General features: G+C 39.9%; 1 protein-coding gene across 2 annotated transcripts in view; it reads left to right on the forward strand.

The window, feature by feature from the left end:
- The window catches only part of IQGAP1 (IQ motif containing GTPase activating protein 1), a 93,283-nt gene that overhangs the window by 20,214 nt on the left and 45,738 nt on the right, over window positions 1-27,331 (forward strand). For both annotated transcript variants that reach the window (XM_070570967.1, XM_070570964.1), the window contains 7 exons: window positions 10,368-10,524; window positions 11,963-12,040; window positions 16,312-16,388; window positions 21,018-21,085; window positions 22,200-22,313; window positions 22,893-23,071; window positions 23,782-23,866. In XM_070570967.1, coding sequence (XP_070427068.1) covers window positions 10,368-10,524; window positions 11,963-12,040; window positions 16,312-16,388; window positions 21,018-21,085; window positions 22,200-22,313; window positions 22,893-23,071; window positions 23,782-23,866 — 758 coding nt within the window. The remainder of the gene's footprint in view (window positions 1-10,367; window positions 10,525-11,962; window positions 12,041-16,311; window positions 16,389-21,017; window positions 21,086-22,199; window positions 22,314-22,892; window positions 23,072-23,781; window positions 23,867-27,331) is intronic.

Genomic DNA, 27,331 nt, shown 5'->3' on the forward strand with positions numbered 1-27,331 from the left:
GCTCCCTGTATCCTTCAGAACCTTGCTTTTGTTTTTGTTTTCTGCTTTTTCTTCCCCAGATCCCCCTAGTACATAGTTGTATATTTTTAGTTGTGGGTCCCTCTCTAGCTGTGGCATGTGGGACGCCACCTCAGCATGGCCTGATGAGTGGGGCCATGTCTGCACTCAGGATCTGAACCAGAGACCCTGGGCCGCTGAAGTGGAGTATGAGAACTTAACCACTCGGCCATGGGGCCAGCCCCCTTTTGTTCTTTATTTCTCGTATCTTTAGTCCCTCCTTCACTTGTTATTTTGCAGGCCGCAAGTAAGTGCCTCTTCTCAATAAAAAAAAGGAGATGGAGAGAGAGAGAGACGCCTTGCCCGAACATGCCACCACCTCAGACTCACCCTTTCTCCATTTCCCCAAGTTCTCTTCTTCCCTACTTAAGCCTCTTGGAAAAAGTCTACATTTGGTGTTCTAGTTCCCCACTTCTAGTTACTTTCCTAGTTAGAGTGATCTGACTTCTCCTGCCTCACCACTCCACTGAGATCCCGCCAGCTGGGGTCACAGATGACCTTCTTCCTTATTTGCCTTATCCTTTTCTCTTTGCCACACATCTCTGCAGCATTTGAGTTGGTGACCTCCCAGCTTCCTGAAAATTTTTTCTTCCTTGATTACTGTCCTGTGATTCTCTCATGGTTCTCATTTACCATGGTGACCATTCTTTCTCTGGAATATTCACCTCTTAAATGTTGGTGTTCTCTGAGGCACACTCCTTGACGTTTTTTATTTTTCTGTACAATCTGTGTCTCTGGGGAGCTCATCCACTCCTGTGGTGCCACTTTTCACATCTGGGTCTCCAACCTGGTGTCTCTCCTGAATTTTTCAGACCTGTCTTTCCAACAGCCTGCAGGATGTCCCTACCTGGATGTCCCATTGACATGTCAAGCTGAACATGTTGCAGGCATGAATTTATCATTCTGGCCTGCTTCTCCTGGTGTCCCCAGTCTTGTTTAATGGCATCATCTTTTATTTAGTCATCCATGTCGCAAGTCACCAAGTCATCTTTTAAAAATAAAATAGACTGTTTTCCTTTTATAGAAGTTTCTGCAAGTTTACTATAGATGGTATGTGTTGCCACATTTTCTTCTGGAACAGTGTAAGAATGTGGAGTTTCCCCAGATACCGGACAATAATGTTACTTTTTTTTTTTTTTAAATCTTTGCCAGTCTGATAGCTGAAATGGTGATACTGTTACTTTAATTTGCACTTCTTTGATTAGGAGTGAGATTAAAAATTTTTCGTATAATTACTCGCCATTTGTATTGTTTTGTCAGTTGCCTATTTGTGTTTCTAGCCCATTTTTGTAAGGAAATAGTTGTCATTTAATTCGTGTATAAGAATGTACATATATATAAAGATTATAGGACAATATTAGCTCGTTGTTGTGTGTTGTAAATTTCCCCTCCAATTTCTTTCCTTTTAAGTTGTTTTTTTAATTGCCTGATAGAGGTTTAAATATGTTTTATGTAGCCAATTTATCTTTTCCTTTCTGATTTCTGCCTTTATAGTCTTGTTTGGAAAGGCCGTTACCATTTCAAGTACAGCCATTCGTTTATATTTCTTCTTCCTTTTATTTTTTTATTTTTTAAAATCCCTAATCTGTTTGGTGTTTATTGTCGGTAGGAAAATATCAGGTGAGGAGTTAGCTTTGCTTTCTGTCTCTTTTCCAGTTGTCTGTAAAGCCGTCGTCTTCCCCAGTGCCCTTCTAACCCCTCTTCAGCCCATCTAACAGACTGTCAAATGGGGTCAGTGCTTCCTTTGTGATTATTCTTCATTTTTCTTTCTGTTTCTGCCATTGCCCTAGTTAAAGACCTTGTTATCTCTCACCTGGATTTCGGGTATAGTTCTTAATATTTCTCCCTGCAGTCTGTCTTCCACAGTATCGCCCTCATTACCATTCTGTCTCAGATCCAACCAAGCCATTCTTCTACTTGAAAACTTCCATGGTTCCCATTACCTCCAGATTAAAATACTGCTGTTCCGGGGCCAGCCCCAGTGGCCTGGTGGTAAGGTCGGCTCGCCCTGCCTCAGCGGCCCTGGTTTGGTTCCCCAGTTTAGACCTACACCACTCGTCTGTCAGTGGCCATGCTGTTGCAGTGGCTCACATACAAAAACAGGAAGATTGGTAGTGGATGTTAGCTCAGGGCGAATCTTCCTCAGCAAAAAAAAGAGAAAGTGCTCATATTCTAGATGCATGTCCATCTCTTCTACCACAGTGATTTGTCATTCCCTAAGTATGCCATTTGTTTTCATGGGCCCTTTGTTTACACTGTTTCCTGTATCTTAAATGTCTTCTTTTCCCATTTTTCACCTCTTTAAACACAATTTGTCTTACAAAAGCCTGCTTCAAATATCATCTCCTCGTTATAGCTCATTGTTTAGACATCTCTTTCCCACAGGGTGGTCTTGAAGGTGGGGACTGGTGGTATTCAGCACATGCTGTGCCACTGATAAGGTTGCACAGAGTGGTCCATTAGCACTGTTTCCTGAATGGATACGTGGCTGTCGAAGTAGATAGTTTTTTGGAAAATTGGTTTAAAATATGAATAAAACAAAGCTTTATAAAAATAGGTGAATATGAAAGGTACGAATTACAAGAATTATTATGTAATTATATTGAAGACAGGCATTCATATAAGCACTAATTTTTCACGCCAATTGTGTCAACATCACCAGTGTTTAATACTTAATACTCCCCTCTCCTTGGCACTCGACGGAGCAAGTGTTAGTGAGGCTGTGTGCTGTGGTGTGGGCGCTTCAGGACTTTGAGACTTTGCTAGTGAGCGGTCGGGAGGTGGCAGCTGGTATTATTTTTGAAGGAGGCAAAACATTGGAGCAGTGGAGTGTGAGTTTTAGAATCACACCAACTTGGGTTCACCTGGGAGCTCAGCCACTTACCAGCTGGGTGATCTTGGACAGGTTAGTTTTACTTTTAAAGCCCATGGCGTCCTTATCTGTGAAGTCAGAACAATCCCGCTTACTTGTGTGGTTGTTGCAAGGATCAGGTGAGATAACACAGGCAGAGTGTTTAGCTTAATATCTGCTGTGTGAGCTTAGAGATTATTTTTGAGTGTTATTTATATTGAAAATGAACCATTCAGATGTTACTGTTTTCCTATTTAGTAGTTGTGTTTCAGCTCTGATATCACCTTTTTCTTTTCTTTTTTTAATAATTTTCATTTGAGTTAGATTTGCTAAAGCAGTTCTGGGGTTAAAGTTGAGGAGGAGAAAATGTTGAAGTTTATGTCCCTTGTTGTGAGGGGCAGGACTAAGAACTCTCCTGTCCACTTTCTTCACCTCTTGTGAGAATGAGTTTTGTCACCGAGCTGTACTTGTGGCCGTGGCTGAGTCCTGATCACAGGTCGGGGTGCTGATGTCACCACCTGGTCTGGTGTTCTCAGAACTTTTTTTAAAAGTGACTCATTTGTTGAAACATTTGTACTTGTTTGCTAATGAAAAAAGATTTGAAAAAGCATGCATTCTTGCTAACGTGATTTTCCAAAACACAGGGCGTTCCTCTTAAAATCCTTCGGCGCCCCTCTCGACTAGGATGAGGGGCAGCTTTCTTAGCTTGACGGCAAACCTTGCGTGATCCAGCCTGCTCGTGTTTCTCCCTCACCTTCCACTGTTCCCTCCGCTCTCCCTTCCAGCAATGGCAGTGCTGAGCTATTTCGTAACCCACCTGGTTTTCTCACGCCTCCCCGCCTTTGTTCACAGTATTTCTTCTCCTTGGAGGCCTTCTTTGCCTGGCCCGCTTGGTAAGCTCCTCCTCGTTCTTTAAAACCCATTGATATTTGTGGATGATGTGAAGCTGGAAGAGAAGTTTATATTTTGGGTAACAGAATTCAGATCCCCAAAGATGCTGACATTAGGGACAATGGGCTGAATCGAGCATGAAATATAACTAGAGATGAGTGCAAGTAATGGTTCTAATATGGAATTAGAGAGAGAGGGTTTAGCAGCTGCATATTTGGGGAAAAAAGTACCAAGAGTTTCAGTTGGTTGGAAAAGCGTAACAAAATAATTTGATCTGAGGCTTGGTTTGTGGTTATGGAGTCTTCAGAAGAAGGAAGGTGATCATCCTGTTCCATTTCGGTCAGACCATACCTGGAACTTTGTGTTCGGTTGGAGAATGTTAGGGGTGAGTGAGAAAGATGCGAGGGGCCAGAAAGTTAAGTCTAACACTGCTGGTAATACCAGCTGACACTGTGAGTGCTTACTGGATTCCAGTTACTGTTCTTAACACATTATATGTGTTATCTCTTAATCCTCACAGCCATCTCAAGAGGTAGATGCTATGCTCATTCCCTTTTTACAGAGAATGCTTGAAGGAACCAGAATCATTTTACTTACAGAGGTGTCAGCATGTGACTCATCATAGGAGGGGAGAGGAGGAAAAGCACAAATATATATATATTTTTTGAGGAAGATTAGCCCTGAGCTAACGTCTGCTGCCAATCCTCCTCTTTTTGCTGAGAAAGTCTGGCCCTGAGCTAACATCTGTGCCCATCTTCCTCTACTTTATTTGCGGGGTGCCTCCCACAGCATGGCTTGTCAAGCAGTGCGCAGGTCCGCACCCAGGATCTGAACTGGCAAACCCCGGGCCGCCGAAGCAGAACGTGCGAACTTAACCGCTATGCCGCCAGGCTGGCCCCAGCACAAATATATATATATTTTTAAATATTTTATTTATTTCCTTTTTCTCCTCAAAGCCCCCCAGTACATAGTTGTATATTCTTCGTTGTGGGTCCTTCTAGCTGTGGCATGTGGGACGCTGCCCCAGCATGGCTCGATGAGCAGTGCCATGTCCGCACCCAGGATTCGAACCAACGAAACACTGGGCCGCCTGCAGCGGAGTGCACGAACTTAACCACTTGGCCACGGGGCCAGCCCCACAAATATTTTTTAATATCCAGCCAAGCACTGTGCTAGCTCTGCACTTCACATGCAGTCTTACTTAATCCTCGGCAACAGACCTGTTTGGAAAGTATTGTTATTCCTATGCAACAAATGAAGAAACTGGTTAAGTGACTTGCTGTCTTGATAAATGACAGAGATAGGATATAAATCCAGATCTTTTAAAGTCTCTGGCCAGCACTGGTCACATTATATTTTAACTCCATATGTTGTCTTGCTCCAGAAGGCAGCTTAGGTGCCAATGGGAACTGATTCCGGCTTGAAAACTTTTGGCTACTAGAATCCAGAAATGAAATGAGTTGACTTGAGTGTTTGATTCCACGTCAGCAGCAGTGTTCAGGCTCAGCCTGTGTCATGATTTGGCTGAGATGTTTTGGGAGCATTCAAGCATTAAAGTGGGAGAGAAAGTGAGAATGGGAAGTGAGAGGAGGGTGGAAATGTTGGGGTAGACTAGTAGAAGATCTTTAGTGAGCCTTCCAACTGTGAGAATCTGTGAATATTGTTGAGACAGAATATTGTTAAAGGTGAGAATTGGTAAAAACTTGTGTTGGCCAAAGAGTTTTCTTTTGCGCATAGATTTATTTTATTTTTTATTTCAGCTTTATTGAGGTGTAATTAACATAGAGAATTGTAAAATATTTAAAGTATGCATCGTGGTAATTTGCTATGTGCACACATTGTGAAAGGGTTCCCTCATCTAGTTAATGAACACATCCATCAACTTATATATTTCTTTCCCTTTTTTTCTTTCTTTTGTTTTGGTGAGAACATTTAATTTCTACTCTCTTAGCAGATTTCAGTTGTATAATACAGTGTTGTCAACTCTAGTCACCATGCTTTACTTCAGATCCTTGGACCTGATTCATTGTATCGCTGAAAGTTTGTACACTTTTACCAACCTCTCCTTATTTTCCTTACCTCTTACCCCCTGGAAACCACTTTCTATTCTGTTTTTGTGAGTTACGACTTTTTTTTGTTTCCACATATAAGTGACACCATGTAGTATTTATCTTTCTCTGTCTGACTTATTTCACTTAGCATAATGCCCTCAGTGTCCATCTGTGTCGTCACAAATGGCAGGATTTCCTTCTTTCTCATGGTTGAATGATATTCCTCTGTGTGTGTGTGTGTACACACACACATATACCACATCTTCTTTATCCATTCAGCTGTGATGGACACTTAGGTTGTTTCCATATCTTGGCTTTTGTGAATAATGCTGCGCTGAACATGGAAGTACAAATATATCTTCGAGATCCTGTTTTCATTTCCTTTGACTAAATACTCAGAAGCGGGATTGCTGGACCATATGGCAGTTCTCTTTTTGGTTTTTTGAGGAACTTCAGTATTGCCTCCATATTGGCCGCACCAATTTACAGTCCCACCCTAGTGCACAAGGGTCTTCCAGCACTTACCTCTTGTCTTTTTGAGAAAAGCTATTCTAACAGATATGAGGTGATATCTCATTGTGGTTTTGATTTGAATTTCCCTGCTGATTACTGATGTTGAGCCTTTTCATGTACCTGTGGGCCATTTGTATGTCTTCTTTGGAAAAATGTCTATTCATTTCCTCTGTGCCCCCCCCCCCCTTTTTTTGTGAGGAAGATTGGCCCTGAGCTAACATCTGTGCCGATCTTCCTCTGTTTCACGTGGGATGCCACCACAGTGTGGCTTGACGAGCGGTGCTAGGTCCATGCCCAGGATCTGAACCTCTGAACCCTGGGCTGCCAGAGCGTAGTGCATGAACTTAACCATGTGCCACCGGGCCGGCCCCTCTGTCCATTTTTTATTTGGATTGTTTGTTTCTTTGCTACTGAGTTGTATGAGTTCTTTATGTATTTTGGATATTAACCCTTTATCAGACATATGATTTGCAAATATTTTGTCCCATTCAGTAGGCCACCTTTTCATTTTGTTGATGTTTTCCTTTGCTGTGCAGAAGCTTTTTAGCTTGATGTAGTCCCACTTGTTTGTTTTTGCCTTTGCTTCCGAGGTCAGATTCGAGAGATCATAGCCAAGACCTGTGTCAAGGAGCTTACCGCCTATGTTTTCTTGTAGGAGTTGATGGTTTCAGGTCTCAGCTTCAAGTCTTTAACCCATTTTGAGCTGGTTTTTGTGTATAGTGTAAGGTAGGGATCCATGCTTAGATTTATTTTAAAATGTATTTATATAAAGCTAATTAAATTAAATGCTTGAGTTTTGTAAGAAAGGTTTGTGTCTGAGTTGATAGTCACTGGTGGACTTACAGTTGAACTAAAATCCTCTATTAAGTGGACGGGATGTCGAAAGATATCAGCCTTTTACCCTGCGTGGGACATCTGAAACTTTGCCTTGTGGAGCTGGGCCCTGTTAGGCTTTGGGGTGATGTGGTAAGGGCAAGAGTGGTATGGTGAGGATTCTGCACTGGGACTCAGGGTCCTGGTATTGCACCTTTGCACTAGCCAGCAGGTGACCTTGGATAGACCTTGTTCTGATTCGTAAAATGAGGGGGTTGTGCGAGTAGTTACTGTCTTTGGGTGAGTTTTTGGGCAATAAAATTTTCTTTTAATGTTCATAATTTTAAATTTTTGCGTTATACTTCTAAAGACCTCTCTTTAGGAATTCCAAATACAGAAAAACACTGTGCACAAAGTTGTTCCTTGTGGTATTATTTAAATGGTTGAAAACGTTTAGAAATGACATGAGTGTCCAACATAGGTGACTGATTAAGCACTTGATGGAATTTTTATATAACTTAAAGTCTTTGGAAACTATATAATAACATGGAAAATATTCATAAAATATTGAGAAATGTTTAATAATTTTCTTTAATGGATATGTATTATATTGGGGGAAAAAACCAAAGGGATTTGCCTTAGGAGTGCCTTCAGTTCCTGGCCTCTCACGTTCTGTGATTCTGTGATTTAGTGACGGGGGGACATCTCAGATGGGCTATAGAAAAGGACAGAAGGGGGAGTTTGTTATCTCTTCTTGGAATTCTAGTAGAATCTGAACTTCTGCTAATATAATAAATTTTAGTAACATAGCACCGTACTTAATGCTCTTAATTTTTCGAAGCAACTTGGTCCTGATTTAATTTATTTCATTCTTATAAACAAACCAGAGTTGCGAAACAGCGCTTAGACTAGAGGGTGAGCCCCACGTGTGGTTGCTTGGAGGGCTGCTCTGGGTTTGGGAGAGTTGTTTAGAGACACGGCTGTGTTTTGCCCAATTATTCCAGCTCTCCCTCTCTGCTTACCCCTTTGCACCAGATCACAATGGGCTCTTCTCTTGGCCTGACACCTGCGTGATGTCAGGGTGTTTTACTCCACTGTAGACTGTTGTGTAGAGTTAGACGGGGAAAGGCAGAGGTGAAGGATTGCTGGGTTCTTGCCGCGGTCCTTCCTTTTGCCTGGGTTTCATCTAGTAATCTCAGAGAGGAGGAGAAGCTCGCACCTCTGGTCACTGGCTCTGATGGAAGGAAGAGCACCTCCCTGCTGCGTGGCCAGTCTCCCCTGTGAGTTCTCATTTTGAGAAGAAAATAAGTGATTTTCCTTCATCCTATTATGTGGTAAAGGGCTGGTTTGGGCTTAGACTAGAGCTGTTCTAGGTTTGTGCCTGTTACTGAGAGCACAGGTTAGACTGTCCCCTGAGGGCTGGGGTTGCCAGGAGCTGTTTGCGTGTCTTTTTCAGCAGTAAAGTATTGGAGGGACCATTATGTGAGATGTGTACTTGGACTACAGCTCTTTCCAAACCAGCCACCTGCGTTCTTTTCCACATGACCCTTCTGGTCTTTAGGCCCTTGCAAAGGTAGAGCTTGGATTTTGGAGCTGTTAGAAATTGGTATCTAATTTAGTTACTATAGCAACTCTTCTGGAAAACTCATTGTGTCCGTCCGTCCCCCCCCCCCCCCCAACTGACGTTTAAGTTCTGCTACCTGAAGGAAAAGCCAGAGGAGGAAACTTATTGGGTACAGGAGGTCATTCTCTGGCCCATTTATATATCCAGCCAGTTTTTATTCAGTACTTACTTTCCCTTCTTATTTTTTTTAATGATTCTGAGCAGTAATCTCAATTTGAAAACAGAATTAATACAAAAAATTTTATTCTGATTTATAAAAGTATGGTAAATTCAAACTCTTGTATATCTTTCATGCAATTTTATTAATGTAAAGAATTTTATAAAAACACACATAAATAGGATCGTAACTGTGTCTACATTTGGCCTCTTTTTCTATTGGTATGTTAGTATTTTCATATAAATTTTCATGGAGATGTGTGTGTGTGTGTATAAAATATAGTTTTTAAATGTTTCTTCCAGTGTTATTTACCTTTTAATTTACTTCTATATATCAATGAACATTATAAATGTTTCATTTTTATGTTGTCCTGTTTTGCAGTAAATCTAGTTTTTACTTCAGTCTTCTGTATCTTTGGATTTTTTGTTTTCATTTGGCTTTTCAAAGATCACTAGTGAAAAAGACCAGGCAGCATCTAGTATTTTGGGAATTTTTTCCCCCAGTATGGTGAAGAATGTGGGGATAACATCAGCCTTGTAAAATTTGAGTAGAATAATTTTAAATTAGGGGTTTTTGATGTGAGGTCAATGAAATTTCTGAAATTATATATTAAATTTAACTGTACATACATTTTTTTTCTGGGAAAGGATCTATGTCTTTCTTTAGATATTCAAAGGTTTCTGTGACTCAAAAAATGGTTTAAAACCATTGCCCTAAGTGATTTTTAGCTACCTACATTTCTGTTGGTAGAAAATAAACTTGGTTTTCTCTTGGGCTTTCCTGAAGCCTCATGCGAGGTGTTCGAGGGGGAAATAGAGTTTTCCTCTCCCCTTTAGATCCTGCTCCCCACTTGCTCCAAAAAGCGCGTCAGAATTCGTTTTCACTCTTTTCACTGGTGTTTCCTTCAGTGTTTTAGCTGAGATACTGACTATTTCGGTAATCCCAAGACAACCTTAAAACCTGAACCTAGAAATTCACTGTGGATTCTGAAACCAGCAGATAACTTCAGCAACAAATTTAAGTTTCTGAACAGTTGAGGCGGTGGCTTTAGTTACAGATGATTTTTCCTAGGAGTTCTTAAGGAGTAATTTAAGGAGTAAGGAAAGGAGCCTGAGGTTCATGGGCAGTAAGGATCTGGGGAGCCAGCCAGCTCTGTGGCTGCAGGAGAGGAAAGTATGGTAGAGAAGAAGGTGGCATTTATGCTAAGGAATTTTAAGTTCCCTCTCCCTGAGACCCGACTGGGCCAGGACGACTGAGCCAGGACGGGGGTGTGTGAAATTGAATCTTAAAAGAGCGTTGCTGAGTTTCACTTAAACTCCAAGGAAAATGGAAATTAAGTTTAAAATCTCTCAGGAAGAGAGCGTCCAGACCTTCGCTCTCCGTTCTCACGACCTCTCTCCTTTTGTGCAGGTGGATGGAAGCATGCCTCGGGGAGGAGCTGCCGCCCACCACAGAGCTGGAGGAGGGGCTTAGGAACGGGGTCTACCTTGCCAAGCTGGGCAACTTCTTCTCTCCCAAAGTGGTGTCCCTGAAGAAAATCTACGACCGAGAGCAGACCAGATACAAGGTGAGCCCGTCCTTGCTTGGTGCTTACATTTCTGTGAACTTGAGAGAGAAGGTTAGCCTACTTTATCCTGCGTAAGAGTAATTGAGAAATATGTGTAAGTATGTGTGTTCCTACAAAATAAAATACCTGGCAGAGTAGAGGAAATAGTGCAGAGTCAAGATAGAGTAGTAAAAGAACTGTAGCAGTCTATGTTTCTGGTACAATTCTTATGATGATGTGTTTTCTAGAAATTTTCATGGTTCTTGATGAATTTTTTATTTCTTAGAAGGTAGAGGAAGTAACTAGAGGAATTACTGCTTTAATGTTAACCAAGCACTGAGATTTGTTGGCAAATTGAAAGCAATAGCAACTTTAGGAGAAAAGATCACCCTGTGATGTTAGAGTTCAAGGTAAAATGGGAAAGCGATCCAATTTCAGAAAATTGAGAGAGAAGTGAAAGGATTTGGTTGTTGTGGCCCACGGCCCTACAAAAGAAGACGGCTTGATTGAGTTGGGATGTTGACAAGGACCAGATCCTATTGTCTACAGAGCTTCTGTGAGGAGCTTTCCTCACAGGAGAGTATAAAAGATACTGGAAGATTGCAAAACCAAGAGCAAATGTAAGAATGATCAGCTGTAAGAATTGGGCCAGAAGAATTGAAGCAAAGATGAGACAGTCAAAGGAGATTTTTCTGTTTTATGTTTAAATTCAAAGGAAAACAAAGATGATGTAGGTTCTAAGCCAAAATTAACATCTCAAAGAGGAACTTTTCTTAATCAAAAAGCAAAGATTTATATATTGTTTTAAATAAGCAGTTATTCTGGAGACGACTCTGAGCTGCTGTGCTGAGTCTCCAAAATGCCTGACAGAATAGCCAGACTAAAAGGAAGAGTGGAGACTGCAGCAACAACGAAAACAACAGTCCACCCCTCCAGCCCTCTTTAGAGGAAATGTTGCTGAAAAATGAGACTTAGAGGTTGAGAGGGGGATATTTGTGTGTGTAGTATGAAAACCCTAACTGATAGATTTAAAAATATCTGTCGTTTTGTATCTTCTACCCGCCAGACACCACATTGAGTGCTATATGTACATTTTCTCATTTAATCTTCACAACAAACATATAAAGTAAGTGTTACAGATGAGGAAACTCAGACTCCAAAGGGTGGAGTGACTTGCCCAGTGTTGCCAGGAATTGAATCCCAGATAGGTGAATCCCAAAGACTGTGTTCTGTCAAGCGCACTATACACAGGATGGTTCTTCAGATGGTTCTTAAGTGAGAAGAGCTGAGAGGAGCATTTGGCTTCTTGGGATTGGAATGTGAACGTGATGCTATAGACAGACCTTAAATTTAAGGGGACCTTGTAAAGTCTCACAGGGAAACTTTTGCAAGGAGAGTTTTAATTTAGTGTTTCCTTCGCTATTGCCACCAGTGCCTAATGGTCTCTTCTTTGTTCTAGGCAACTGGCCTCCACTTTAGACACACTGATAATGTGATTCAGTGGTTGAATGCCATGGATGAGATTGGCCTGCCTAAGGTAATTTGTGTGATGTTCCTCGTTCTGGCTGTTTTGGCATAACAATTCTAATTCTACCAGTAAAATTATTCTCAATTGAATCTTTGGTGATTTAGTTTTTTAAATACTAAAGGCTCTTTTCTGTTTGTTTTAGGAAATAGTTTTATTTCTTTTCTTTTGTATTCTTCATCCCTGCTTCACCTCACCCTAGAGAAATTCTCTTTGCTTTCATTTACTTTTAGTACACCAAACTGTAGACTTACATTAGAATTCACATACTGTGAAATTCACCATTTTAAACTCTCCAATTCAGTGGTTTTTATTTATTCACGAAGTTGTTGCATTCAACTTTGACTTTAGGAAATATAAGGGAATATTTTAGAAACGTTATCTCCTGGCTTCAGAATAACCAAATCTGTAGGGCTTATGAAGGGTCATTTTGTATTTCACATTGTAGAGGCAATATAATGACATATACTTCTTATTTCTGGTTTTGGTGAAGGCTGTAGGTTTTTTTTAACAGCTTTATTGAGGTATAATCGATATACAGAAAAACCGCACATCTTTAATGTGTACAACTTGATGAGTTTGGAATAATGGCCGCGGTTTTGATATGGGAATGCGCATCCTCAAGCATTTTGCTCAGGAGTTTTAGTGCTGCTCTTAGTGAAATTGCCATCGCAACTTCCCCGTCCTGCCTTGAACCTGTAGAAGCCATGCTGTATTGTCACTCTTAGAGGCATGGACAGCTTTTTTTAAAAATATCCTTTGACCAAAGAATTCTACTTCTAGAAATTTATTCCCCCTGTCCCCCCACCCCCCAAATCAGACAAGCACAAAAACATGTCTATGTAAGGATTTTTCAGCATTGCTTATGATAGAAAAAATTGATGGCAAACTACACATTCCTTCACTAGGGGTATTAACTGTGTGACAGCCAGTCAAATACTGGTGCTGCCATTAGAAAGGATGATGTCAATCTATAGTGACAAAGGAAGTTGTCTGATGTATTAAGTGACCACGAAACAACAGGCTAAAGTTATAAGAGTTTGTGTTCCAGCTGAGATCACTATTTTTGTGTAAAAATCAAGTAATATTCTTGGGAAAAATCAGTAAGAAGATACAGTTTTCATTTCTGCGTGATGAGATTAAGGGGTGGTTTTTATTTTCTTTATACTTTCCTGTGGAGTCTTAAATTTTTGTAACCAAAGAAAGATTTTTTAAAAAAAGTGAGATGTGATGTACAATGGAATACTTCTCAGCCATAAAAAAGGATAAAATCGTCCCATTCATAACAACATGAATGGACCTTGAGGGTATTATGTTAAGTGAAATAAGCCAGATAGAGAAAGACAAACCCTGTATGACTCCACTCAGAGGTGGAAGTTAAACATGTAGACAAAGAGAACTGATTGGTGGTTACCAGGGGAAAGGGGGTGGGGTGGGGGGAGGGCACAAAGGGTGAAGTGGTGCACCTACAACATGACTAACAATAATGTACAACTGAAATTTCACAAGGTTGTAAACCATCATAATCTTAATAAAAAGTTTAAAAAAAAAGTGAGATGTGGAGTTTCAGAATGTGGCTGAAGCCACTTGGAAATGAACATTTAGTGTTTAGCACAGTGCTGAGTGTGTTGCTGCAGACGTGCCTACTGAATTGAGTTAAATCCAGAGCTCAGTCTTTGCAGAAGCCTAGCTTTTGTCCTCTTTTTTTCAGAGCAGAGTGCTGAAGTTCTCTTCCTTGCACTGGTATGTTTGAGAATTAAGCCCCACAAATGTCAGGAAATGCAATACGTCAAGTTGTTACAGCTACTGGTCTTTCTGTGCACCTGTAACTTCCTGTTCCCGTTTTATATAGTACGCCCAATGGGCAATGATGATTTAACCTCTTTTGAATGGTACTAAGAGCTTTGTTAATGTTTGCTGTTGCCAGTAGTATTGTTACTACAAAATGCTTTTTTAATGATTTAATTTTATTACCTTTTTTGTTTACTAACGTAATGGATTGCCCTGGACCACAGGTGCAGCAGACATAGAATTCCTAAAGGCTTTTAGGGACAACAGGGTTATCATGCTATCAGTTGTGAAATGTCCACCCTTACATGATTTAGGTCCAGCAGATTTTAGAGTAATGTAGACTAAAGACAGTTAGCCCAAAAGTGTCTTGTTGCCCATAGTATAATGTAAGATCTATAATTGACGTTGCATATATATCATTTATCAGGATGTCTTTCCTAATCTCTTTATATGATATGTACAGGCTAGTCATAGAAACTTAATATGATAATTTTCAGGTTCTTATCCTTTTTGACTCTTTTTTTATAATTGGTACTATTGACCAACTCCTCCATGAAATATTTTGCTATTTTGATTTTTTAAATTGTTTTTAAAAAACAATTAGTTTTTTAAAACTAATTTTGGCAGAGGACTGCCCAAATAGTCCTGTTTTTTCCAACTGTTCTACCTTCCATATCCTTAAGGTGGACATTCCTTAAGATACAGTCCTTATTGTCACTACGTTCTCTCGTTCTCATGGTCTCAGTTATATTGAAGACTCTTTACTATAAGATAAACACAGTATCTTTAGTTGGCTGCTGGACATTTCTCCTTGGATAGCTTTCTGTCTCCTAGAATTTGTCATATCTAAAACTAAACCTACCTTTTCCCCCCAAGTGAACTTTCCCTCCTCTATGATAAATGGTACCATGTCGTCATTTTCCCATCCAGTCTCACAACTGTGGAGTTACCTTGGCCTCCTAAATGCAGTCGTTCCCCAAGCCCTGCTCATTTATTTGAAATATCTCTATTATCTGTTGAAACAGCCTCCCAGCCTGCCTCCTCAGCTTCAGTCTCTTCACTGTTCAGTATATCCCGTGTCCTGTCTCCAGGCACATCTGCCTGAGGCTCTGTGTTTATCCTTGCCTCCAAAGCTAGGACCTCTCTGGCCTGCATATCAAGTTCAAACTTGTTCAACTTTCGGGGTTCTCATAGTCTGATTCCATCCTACCTCCCCACCCTTATTCTTCTATCACTTTCTAAAGTGTATTCTGTACTGTTTTGGGAAGCCTGGCTCGTGGTGACTGATTTTTCACCTTTCAGGAGAAGACATCTCAGTCTCTGGAAGTGAGCATGTAGAGTTTGAAAAATTATCAAAAAAGATGATTCTAGTACATCCCATTTCTCGGGTGGGGGGGCACTTCTTGCTAGTCAAGAGCCACAGGTGTTGTGGGGAAGCAAGCATAAATACAAATAATCAACACGACGTGTTAGGTGCTGTCAGAGAGTTAGATGCAGATGTGTTAGGTGCTGTCAGAGTTAGGTGCAAAGTGCTGCAGTGCTCTTCCCACAGCCTTACTTCAGGCTTCTGTGGCTCATCGATATTCTTCTGATTACGTCGTCATTCAGCCTTGCACTTCTCCAATCCACTCCTACCCCCTTTTTCGCCTAAGTTACAGACTGAGTTGTGTGGTGCCACATTACCATGAGACTAGGTCTTAAAATTCCAGGCTATTCCCAATGTAGACCTACTGTGTTCCTAGCCTCCCTCATTCATTCATTCATCAAATACAGCCCTCCGTCCATGACCTTGGCTTGGACTTGGCATTGAAGATACAGCAGGGAACAGCGTAGACTGGTCCTTGCCGTCACGTGGCTCATAGTCTGTTGGAGTCGTCGAACAGATAATAACTCACAGGATTGATGAATTATGCTAAGTGCTACTAAGGAAAATTATCTCCCGCATCCCAGGACCCATCCTCTGTTCCACCTACTTCATCTGTGTATCTTTCCACTTCTCCCAAGCATTATAACACATTTTAATATTTTGTAGTTTTTCCAACATTGAGTAGTGGTCTGCACAAACTAAAGCACTTAGTAAATGTTCGCTGTTGAGTTCTTACTCTGTCTAGGCATGGTAGAAAGTAACTAGGCAGATCGCGATCCATCAAAACCTTATCACTCTTGCCAGCGATTTAAACTGGACTAGAACTTGGGTTTCAATTACCTGTGTGTATGTCTGCGGTAAGAAATCACTTTCACATACCTGGTGAAATTCAATGAGTTGACCGAATAAGGATGTTCCAAGTAGTGCTTTTCATTCTGTACTGTAGCATTTTATTCCTTGTGTAACTTATGATGAAATGTTTGTTCACCCTAATGAGGTTGTTTGCTGAATGCCAACAGTGTTTTCTAACTGTCCAAAGCTTTGTTTGTATTACTGATGATTAATGAATGATCAGATAAACCCCAGTGGATGGATACCTTACTCTACTTCTTTTATTTCTCCTTAGATTTTTTACCCAGAAACTACAGATATCTATGATCGAAAGAACATGCCAAGATGTATCTACTGTATCCATGCACTCAGGTAATCAGATTTTCTTGGTAAAATAGCAGTTTATATAGATACAGAGAGCAGATTGGTAGTTGGCAGAGGTGGAGTTTTGGGGGTGGATGAAATGGGTGAAGGTGGTCAAAAGGTACAAACTTCCAGTTATAAAATAACTCAGTCCTGGGGTTGTAATGTACAGCTTGGAGACTGTAGTTGATAATACTGTACTGTGTATCTGAAAGTTGCTAAGAGAGTAGATCTTAAAAATGCTCATCACAAGAAAAAAAATTTGTGACCATATGTGGTGTTAGATGTTAACTAGACTTATTTTGGTTATCTTTTCACTATATATATATAGTGAAGTATTCTCTCTCTATATATATGTATAGAATCATTATGTTATACACCTGAAACTAATATAATCTTATGTCAATTATATCTCAGTTAAAAAAAGCAGTTTAGGAATGACATCTGGATTGAGTGTGTAGCTTTTTGTCCATAGTGTAATGAAAAAATTTTTGCATTTGCTTCGGAATTTTCTCATAGAATAGAGTACTATTATCTTAACAAGGTGATGAGAAACAGCTGTGTTTTTCTAGGGAGTAGGGAGAAGGGATTTATTTATTTCCATAATAGCAGATAATTATGCTCTAAAAACGTAGTCTAATCTTTCATTATTGAGCTAGTGTTTCTGTGAACTGTGTGTTTCACTTGGGATGCACTCCCTATCTTTTTAATTAAAATCTCTTAAAAATTATGAAAACTACACATTTGAAAACTTTTATTGTTTACCATTTTGTTTCAAGCTGATAAACTGAATCACAAAATTCACTGTGTCTTGATACTCTTTAGTAGTACAAATTTTGGCAACGTCTTCAAATACCAGCAAATATCAAATGATTGATTTATAATTTATTTAGTTATCTGGGTCCTCGCCAAGCCATCTGTTGATTAAATTTTTATGCCAACACACACATGATAAATAGGACCTGAAACAAAGTTTAATATTTTCACAATTTCATAGTAAATTTGGAAGATGACTTAATTTCAGGTCCCCAGCTCCTAGAATCAACAAAGTACTAGATTGGAGGGAAGAGGTGATATGTCTGGAGGGAAGGTGCAAATTTCAGAGTGGTGTGTATTTACTCGATGGCCCACAGGCCTAAAGGGGAAGACAGTAGAAGTGAGTGGGACATGAGTATGAGATTTCTTTGCTTGGGCTGCCATTTTTTATATAGCATCTTGTAGTATGTGTACCTAATAAATGTTAATTATAAATATGAACGTATGTATAATATCGACCCATAAGAAGCCTGTTGTCTCCAGTTTCTTGGTCAAATGTGTGCCATATCCTTGGCATCACTGGAATCCATGTGAAACCCTCCAAAGAATGAATATAACTGAGGACTAATGGAGCGCTTGTGTGGACTCATGCATTAACCTCTTAGGAGTTTCTCTCCCTGGGCTCTCTCCCTTCTGGTCCATCTGCCATGCTGCTGTCAGAGCTGTCCTTCCAAAACAGCCCTGATCATATGGGACCCTCTGTACAATATTTTGAAGTTTCTTTTCCAGTCTCACCTCAGCCATTCTGTCCTGTGTACCTATGCTCTAGTATTTTCACCAAACATGCCATGTACTCTCGTGCCTTTGGCCTTTGGTTATGCTGTTTCCTCTGCGTGAAATGCCCTTTTCCTCCCCAGTTTAGCGTATGCTCTTCTCCAGGTGCCACCTGAGAATGCTGCCTCTTCGTTGGTCTCTTCTTTCTTTTTCCCTCTCGGGCAGAATTAGCTGCTCCCCCTCTTTGTGCTCCTTGCTGTTTTGTGCAGACCTCTTACTTCAGGCGCAGTGCTTGTTACATTGAACTCTGGTTACTTGTTCTTATAGCTTGCTTTTTGTAGACTCCTTCGGGGCAAGAACTATTTCCTTTCTTCTTTATCTTTATGTCTCTAGTACTTAGATGCCTAGCATATAGTAAGGTAATCAATAAATGTGTCAAAATCATGCATTGTAACAAATCTTCCTCCTCCTCCTCCTCCTCCAGCTCAAGGGGATATTTTGTGTCCTATAAATGAAAAAAGGAAATGGTACTTGATCTTTATCAGACAGCTCTTTGGTCAAGTTTTAGCTCAATTTCACCTTCTTTGTGAAGTTTTCTCCAATGACTCCAGCTCATTCCCTTGTCTAAACTCCTGGGATTTTTTGGTTGGTTTTGGGGTGTTTTTTTTTTTAGTTATATATTGCTTCTTTCATATGTTTAATCTTTTCTCCCTGTTACATTATTAGTATCTTGGGGAGGGAAGTCATGCTTTACATCTCTTTTTCTCTCCTAGGTACCTAACATAATGTTGGACAAACAATGGTACATGAGAATTTTTTAAAAATGTTTAAAAATAGGTGATATATCAGGGAATTTTCAGAAGGTAGCAGTTTCAGATGTCTGTACCTGAGCCAAAATCAGATTAATTCCAAGTATTGTGATTGGCTTAGCATTGCGTGAGGTCTGTCTGTGTGATAACCTGTGGAGCTGTACCTACAGTGGACATCTGAATTTGGCAGGCACAGCGGCTAAGCTGGCAGAATTCCTCTCGGCTAGTTCTGTAGCCGCTGCTCTTTTGCGATGTAACCTGGGTCCTGAGGCCCTCAAATTCTCTGAAATAGAGACAAAGATTTAACTGTGCCTTTCTACTGATGGAGTCAGAAAGACACAGGGGGAAGCCTACTATTGTTTTCCATTTCTCTTCGATATGCAGTCCGTGCCTAGAGAGTACACACAGAGCAGTGGGTTCTGGTTGGTGATTTATGATTTCTTTCCTTCCTTATCTTGTTTTTCCTGAAGAGTGGGTTGGCAACACTTGATGGTAAGTAGGAAGTATTTGTAGGTGCCTGAGCCTCTTCTTTGCTGTAAAACACAGCAGTGTTCACAGCAGGTTCCTTACTTCACTGTGTTGGGCGAGGCCCTGTCTCCTTTTTGGATCAACAGTGACAGAGGGGCATTATCTCCTTGTTTTCTCCCTTCCTGCTTAAAGTCTTGACTGGCATTCTTCCAGAGACAGTCACCGTGCTTTAGGCAAACTAAGTTGCTCTTGTAGATTACATTTCCCTCTCAGATAAGACCCCAATTCCCCATTATTCCAAATATGTTGGCATCCTTCTTTTCCATTTGCCCTGACGTTTTATCTTTCTGAGAACTGATTTGGGGATTAAATAGGCCCATAATCTTCTATCTTAAATTTTTAAAAAACCCTAGAAGCCCTGAAGATTGAGTTTAAATTTGGTTCAAATTCATTTGTTGGCAAGATCTGGTGAGAATTAATGGAGGTTATGTAGAATATTTACCTACTTAATATGATCATTCATATGTTTCTCTGCAGAAAAGTAATGTATTTGATTAGGGGTGCTGCCCCAAGACTTGCTGGGGGTGTTTTATAATACTGTATATACTGTAAAACCTCTCTAATATCTGAGAAATCTTAAATTCCTATCTGGTCCAAGGAATTTCGATAAGGGACTGTGGGCCTGAACTAGATTCTGTTTCCTAATCAACTGCTGTGTTTAAGAGCCCTCACTGATAATCTTTGAGATTGGCATAGTGATTTCTTTTAGGTTACTCCTCAGTCAGCAAAGATAATTGGAATCCACATAGGCTAACACAACTTCCTTCTCTCCTTTGCTATAAAGTGCAGCTTAACTGGGAGAACAAGAGAAGAAGAAGAAATCTGAGCTCAGTTACAGGCTGACCGTTACAGGAACCTAACAGCTTATTTGTAAAAGCAGGCATGGGACAGGAGCAGGAACAAAGATTGAAAAGTGATGTTTACTTTTAGGATTTTTAAGTTTCGGCTTTGAGGTTTAAGTACTTTTAATTCTGAGTAAGAGGATCTAAGTGGCCATTGTGATTCCATTTATAGATCCAGCATCTCCTTAAAATACTCCAAATAATTAAAATGAGATAAAAGAAAGATGGTGCCCATCTGCTTTCCACTTTCCTTCTCTCCTTTTTATAGCAGCTAGTGACATGGTTGTAACACCTTTAATTTACTGGTGAAAAGACAGTGAAGCTAACTCACTCTTAGGGCTGTGAAGGTGACATTCCCCCATGTCTTCATGGAGCTTAGAGTCTAGGAGATTTCTTTTTTTTATTTGAAGAGTAGAGATATATAATATGTCTTTTATTTAAAACTCTTAAATTACCTGAATTAAACTTTTCCATCAATAATTTGAATTCAGCTTAAATAAGATTTGCTATCTGAATCATTTTCAAGAGACTTTCCTAAAATGTCTTGTTACTTAAATCTTATTGACTACAGGAAGGTAAACAGAAGGGAACAGACTCCACTTACATGAATCGTATTGACGTTTATATTGACATCTAATGCTAACACACTGGATTTGTGCCAGAACTGGGACTTGAACAGTGTCTGCTCATTCTTAGTCTAGTGCTTTTTGCATCACATTATATGACTTTTTAGGTCAGCGTTATGTAAAATTAAAAAAAAAAAAACCGCTCTGAAGTAAAGTATTGTAACTGCAAAGGGGAATATGGTAGAGTACTAGGAGTCTGTGTGTTTTGAATATTTCTGTTCTTTATGCTGATTTTCACCTTTAACCAAGAGCGGCATAGGTACAGCTGGGAGGCCTGACTCTTTTGCATATTGTGTCTTCCAGTTTGTACCTGTTCAAACTAGGCCTGGCTCCTCAGATTCAAGACCTATATGGAAAGGTTGACTTCACAGGTAAGGAGTTACAAACTTGGCAGGAAATGCTTAATTTATGTGGAAATAGCCTGGAGAGTCAGCCATACCAATCTTAAAGACGTAGGGCCTGAAAAGTACTCTGGCAACAGAGATGAAACAAGTCTGAATAACTTGCTTCTCCTGGTGTGCTAGAAAGAACACTAAACTTGGGACTTCAGGTTCTGTTCTCTCAGTTAGGAAGTGGGTATGATTGGTAAGTCTCAGTTTTCTTATATGTAAATTGGAAATAATATTAACGTATAATATGTAAAACACAAGATATTAACATCTAACATTAAATGTTCGTGTATGGTGAGAAACTTTACACCAGTCTTCCGTTTCCCTTCCAGTGAGCCCCTCTTGTGGGCAAAGCAAGGGGAGTGAGATGGTGCAAGATGACAATTTAGTAATTTTAAAACTTGAGCTTATTTGGGCAGATGTTTCTGTGTGTACTGCTATCGTTAGCTACTCGAAGAGATGAGGGCTTGGGGAGAAGAAGAACAGTGGTAATATTGGTTAAGCGTAGGGTAGATTCAAATCTTTTGAACTGGTGATTGTCTTGTAGGCCTAGGAGTTTTAAAAATTGGTAATAAAATTCTTATCTATGATATTTTTCCGTCCAAGGGAGTCGTTCACTAGACCTTGGGCAAGGGCCAAGCTTTACGTGTTGTTCTCTTTATCACTTGACTTCCTGCCTTAGAAATGAAATTATTTAATAGTAGCTAGTGGTGTGGATCGTAGAGACAGAGATAACTGACTGGCTTGTGACTCGCCTCTTGTTGAGCTCCTTTTGAAGCTGGCCCATTGGTAAGTCCGTTGCAGGAAATGCCATGAGTAGCAATTTTGAAAAACTATTTTCTCTAGGGCCATTCTCATGTTGCAGTTATTTTTGATACTCTTGATAAGAGTAATAATAGTTAATGTCTAGTGAATGCATGTTCTGTACCAGGTATTGTGTGAAGTGCTTTCCATATATTATCTCATTAAATCCTTTTAACAACCCTAAGAGGTTGATGCCATTTTGTTCCATTTTGTGGATGAGGAAACTCTTTCCTTCTCTGAGTTAAGGAAAGGTGCTTAACTTGCTTGATTGGGTCTTAATTCTTTCCCGCAGAAGAGGAAATCAACAACATGAAAATCGAACTGGAGAAGTATGGGATCCAGATGCCCGCCTTCAGCAAGATCGGGGGCATCCTGGCCAATGAACTGTCAGTGGATGAAGCCGCATGTAAGAAGAGAGAAATTTTGTGGGTTCAAATGGGATTATTGCTACTACTTTCAATAATGAATTCTATAATGATGATCTTGGACGTTAGGGATTTTGCTAGCAAGTTTAGGTCAGTAGATGGACTTTTAAACACTGCTATGTAGTCTTGTATGCTACTGTTATTTGCAAAGAAATGATTGATTTTGATTAAAATAAAAAGCCTTTAAAAGTGAGTTCTACATTTCAGTGCCTTTTTGAGTTTCTTTCCTTTTCTTTTTTTATGGTATTTACATGATGATTAAGGGTGAACATTGAGATAACAAATGCTCCTTGGAAGGCTCTCTTGTGAATATTCCCCTATGAGATTCCAAATGGGCATCCCAAACATGGGTCCCAGGCAGAGCTGTGGCTTTGTGCCCCCTAAGGAAGAGACCAGGCTTCCAGGATGCAGGGAGCCCTTCCTCCAACCCCACACGGCGTTTCTCTGTGTGTGAAAAGGAGCCTTTCTCTGTAACGGGGCGTGGCAGTGTCGTTTTGTCTGTGTAATGTACATCCTATACTTTATATGACCTCAGTGTTCTGTTTTGAATTTTTTTTTAGTACATGCTGCTGTTATTGCTATTAATGAAGCTGTTGACCGGAGAATTCCAGCTGACACGTTTGCAGCTTTGAAAAACCCCAATGCCATGCTTGTGAACCTTGAAGAGCCCTTGGCTTCCACTTACCAGGATGTACTTTACCAGGCCAAGCAGGATAAAATGACAAATGCTAAAAACAGGGTAAAAATGGAACATCTCTTCTTTCTAATTGATTTATATTCTTTTGTCATTTGATATGACTCCATTTTTAAAATCAATGTTATTGAGGTATAATTTTACATAAAATTCACTCATTTTAACTGTACAGTTTGATGAGTTTTGACAAATGTATATTGTTGTGTAATCTTCACTCCAAAAGTTCCCGGTCCCCCTTTGCAGTCAATCTCTACTCCCCCACTCCTTGCCCGTGCCCCCAGGCAGCTACCGGTCTCTTTTCTATCACTATGGTTTACCTTTTCCAGAATTTCATATAAATGAAATGGAATTATGCACTATGTGGTTTTTCGGTATTAGATTCCCTTTTGACTTCTACTTTCTTCTTGAATTTTGTGCAAACCAAATGAGGGACTGTGAGATCTGGTCCCTGGATGTGCCCAGTCTGCTCAGGTCTGAGGCAGGGATGCAGGCTCACAAGTGAGCAGGGCAGGATGCACCAGTGCTCCCTTCTGCCCAACTCGGGAAGAACCCCGGGCTTGTCATTCGCAAGTGGAGCCGCTTTTTGTGTTTTTGTTACAGTTGTGTAGCATTCTGCTTTTTTCTTTATTAAGGATTTTAAGCCACAACCTTACTTGCTCTTGGTTCTGTTACGGTGGGGGAGGAGCACAGGTGTATTTCTGTGGTCTTCTTAGAGACCTGACCTAACTTAATTACACTTTTTTACTCATCTTCAGACAGAAAATTCTGAGAGAGAAAGGGACGTTTATGAGGAGCTGCTCACTCAAGCTGAAATTCAAGGCAATATAAACAAAGTCAATAGTAAGTATGTCCCTGGTCAGGCACCTAAGTAAAGGGGTGTTAGAGAATAATGTGAGTGTTGATCTGTTCTTGGACTTGTGACGTTTAAGTTTATTTATTTCAGACATTAGTGGATTTGTTTACAAACTGTTCCTTATCACTGTGTTTGGTGTTCATATGTCTCCTGTTTCAGCTACCGTTGTCCTCAGGCAGGCCCTCACTCCTCCATCTGCTCCTGTTATGGCTTCCGGACTGGTCTTTTTGGCTATAGTCTCACTCTTTTGCCCTGTGTGATGCACTTTAAAAAGAAAATCTGAAGAGGGATTCTATCCTATTTTTAAAGTAACATTATAGTTTGTTTTTCTTTTAAAGAGTAATACAGGTTATCTAGAAACAAATGACAAACCAAAAATTACAGCCCCATCACCTAGGAATAACCACTATTGATATTTTTATGCATATCCTTCAAAATATATATTTAAAGAAAAATGAGATTATACTATTCATATTGATTTTTGTGTATGTGTTACATTTTTTTGAGAAATTAATTTCTTGAAAGTATCATCTTCATTTTTGTCACTCTTCTGCTAAAGAACCTGCATTGGTTCCGTATTACTTGGCCAGACAAAATGCAGATCCCTAGCCTAGTGGAGTTCTTTATGCAATATTTTATGCGTACAACTCTCTATAGAAACTCATTTGCCTAACTGTCTTCAGTATTCATTCTGTTCATTCCATGACTCTGGGATTTGATCTCTTGCCCTCTGATTAATAGCTGTGTGACACTGGGCACCTTTGGCACAGAATCTTTATGTGAGTGATGAGATAATGTATGTAAATTGCCTGGTATTTTGCAAGCACTCAGTAGACAGTATTATTATGGCTTTTGTTAATCATATTACCTCCCTGCCATAATGCCTTCATGCCTCATCTCTTACCTAATCCAAATCGTACCCAGCATTCAAGATCCAGCTCAGTTCTCACCCGAGTGCCTATCTCAGCTCACAATATACTTGCCTTTCAAATCTTCTACAGCATTTATAGCCTAAACCACACAATTTTGTACTTAATTATGTGTTGTCTTGTATTGCTTGCTCTTTGTTTCTGTCAGCTTATAAACTCCTTAAAGGAGAGATTAATTATGAGTTCTGCTTATTTTGAAATCCTCGCAATTCTTAGCAAAGGGTTAGACTCACCAAAAGAACTAAAAAAAATTTATTTAATTCAACCAGGCTTGATCTTGTTTTGCTCAAGATAAAAATAACAACAGTAACAGTAATCACTGTCTTCTTTGTTCATTTGGAGATCCTAATTTCTCACTTGATTCTAATACTCTGAATAGCTAGAGAGAATTTATGAGATTTTACCAATGCCATATGATCTGGAGTTCTAAATTCTGACCAGGAGTCTGTGTTCTGTTCCATTCTGGTTCATTCAGGAAAATGGCTTTCTGAAGAGAGTAGTGGTTCCATTAAAGTATGGGTGATGTGTTGTGCTGTGTCTGTATGAGTACTTAAGTGAGCAGATATAAGCTGGAGTGTCCTTATCCTTAGCTGTCCGTGTGAGAAGGAAGTTGAGCATGCATACAGGGTGTGAAATACTCTTTTTGTTTTACTAAGGGATTTTCCCCCACTATGTTGTTTGGGATTTTTATAACCTTACAGCTTTACTTGGCTAATTATATGAGAGTCAGTTGTAAACATGTAAGGAAAGAACCATATATATATGTTTTTCAAGTGTTCCATTCATACTGTTCTCATGTGGTTAGAGGAGCAAAATAGTTTTAGCTTTCAGCATAGTGAGGAAGGCAGACATGCAAAGGAATAATTTCAGGGCACCCGAGGTGCATGAGTGGCAGTCGCAGCATAATGAAGGGAATGAGGACTTCTTGGAGTTTGTCTGTGAACCTTCACTGAAATTCTTAGGGTGGATAAGAAAGTGAAGATAAGGCAGAATTCCCTGGGAGGGCGCAATCTTTTCCTAATTGTGGAGAAAGTCTGAGGCAAGGGAAAGTTGTATCCTAGGAAGATAAGGGACTTTAGGTCCCAGGAATTATCTTAATGTAATTATAGATAAGATGCTTTCCTTGGAGTGTGAGGACAGCAGTGAAGCCATTGACACTACCCCAGAAGAAAGCTGCGGGCCAAAGAGTTAAAAATGAGGAAGGGTTTTTATTTTTTGTTAATTAGAATAAGGAAAATTAGAGTGTGCTAATTAAAACTGAGTGGGAGGAAGTATTTAATGTTCTAAACTTTATCATCTTTATAGTATAAATGTTGGTAAATGTTCGTTTAAATATTTACATGCTTATTTAAGTAGTAGGTTTGTGTTTCTAGTAAAAGTGTGATTGACTAGCTGCTTTTGTAGATAGATAGTCTGAGGTTCTGCATTGCGTCCCTAGAGAAAGCCTGGTTATTACCCATTTTGGTTTTATTTTTTGCTTCCCACTACTCCAAATGCTCCACAAGGACAGAGATATTTGTCTGTCTTGTTCATGGTGTGTCTGCGGCATACAGCAGGAGCTCGGTAAGTGGTGAAGGGATGGATGGTTGTTTGGCCACATGCAAGGAGCCAGCACCTTGGTGTGGCGATCATTTAGCTGAATTGCAGGAGTGATCACTGGGAAGTGAGCAGTCTCTCAGGAGTCTACAGTGAAACCACAAATCCATAGAAGTTTTTAACCTTCTCATCCTTTTACCTCTTTCTTTCTTTCTTTTCTCTTTTCTTGATGAGGAAGACTGCCCTTGAGCTAACATCTGTTGCCAATCTTCCTCTTTTTGCTTGAGGAAGATTGTTGCTGAGCTAACGTCTGTGGTGGTCTTCCTCTGTTTTGTATGTGGGACGCCACCACAGCATGGCTTGATTAGAAGTGTGTAGGGCAGTGCCCGGGATCTGAACCCACAAACCCTGGGCTGCTGAAGTGGAGCACGTGAATTTAACAACCACACCACCGAGCTGGTCCCTCATCCTTTTCCCTCTTGGTTGTATTTACTAGTTCTGCTCTTCTCCACTGCCCTCATCCTCCGTTTTCTAGTTTGAGACTTTATTTTTCCTTGAACTGTTTTGTTTTCTTTCTAAGTCCTTATATTTTCCTTCTTTTTTTTTTTTTTTGGTTTTTTTTACTAATGAAAACATTTAAAATTGATAAGTACAGTTATGCCTCAAATATTTTGATATTTAGTATTATCTTATTATTGATTTGCTTTGCTACTTTGTTGATAAAATCAGATGTTCGTCCCTGGGTGGGGCATGGGAGGGAGAAGTCTTCTAAATATAGGAAAACTGAAAATAATACAGTAATTATGATTTTCCGTTGGCTGTCATTTCTGAAAGAGAGAATATCCTATTCTGACCTGCAACCTGATAATACCGTATATTCTGCAGCATACAAAGTACTCTCATGTGTGTGCTTTCATGTGTATGCTTTCATTTAACCTCAACAGTAACTCTATGAAGAAGGTATCTTTATTGTCACTTTCACATGAA

Source organism: Equus przewalskii, chromosome 1, assembly GCF_037783145.1.
Source record: "Equus przewalskii isolate Varuska chromosome 1, EquPr2, whole genome shotgun sequence".
In the NCBI taxonomy this organism is placed as follows: domain Eukaryota; kingdom Metazoa; phylum Chordata; class Mammalia; order Perissodactyla; family Equidae; genus Equus; species Equus przewalskii.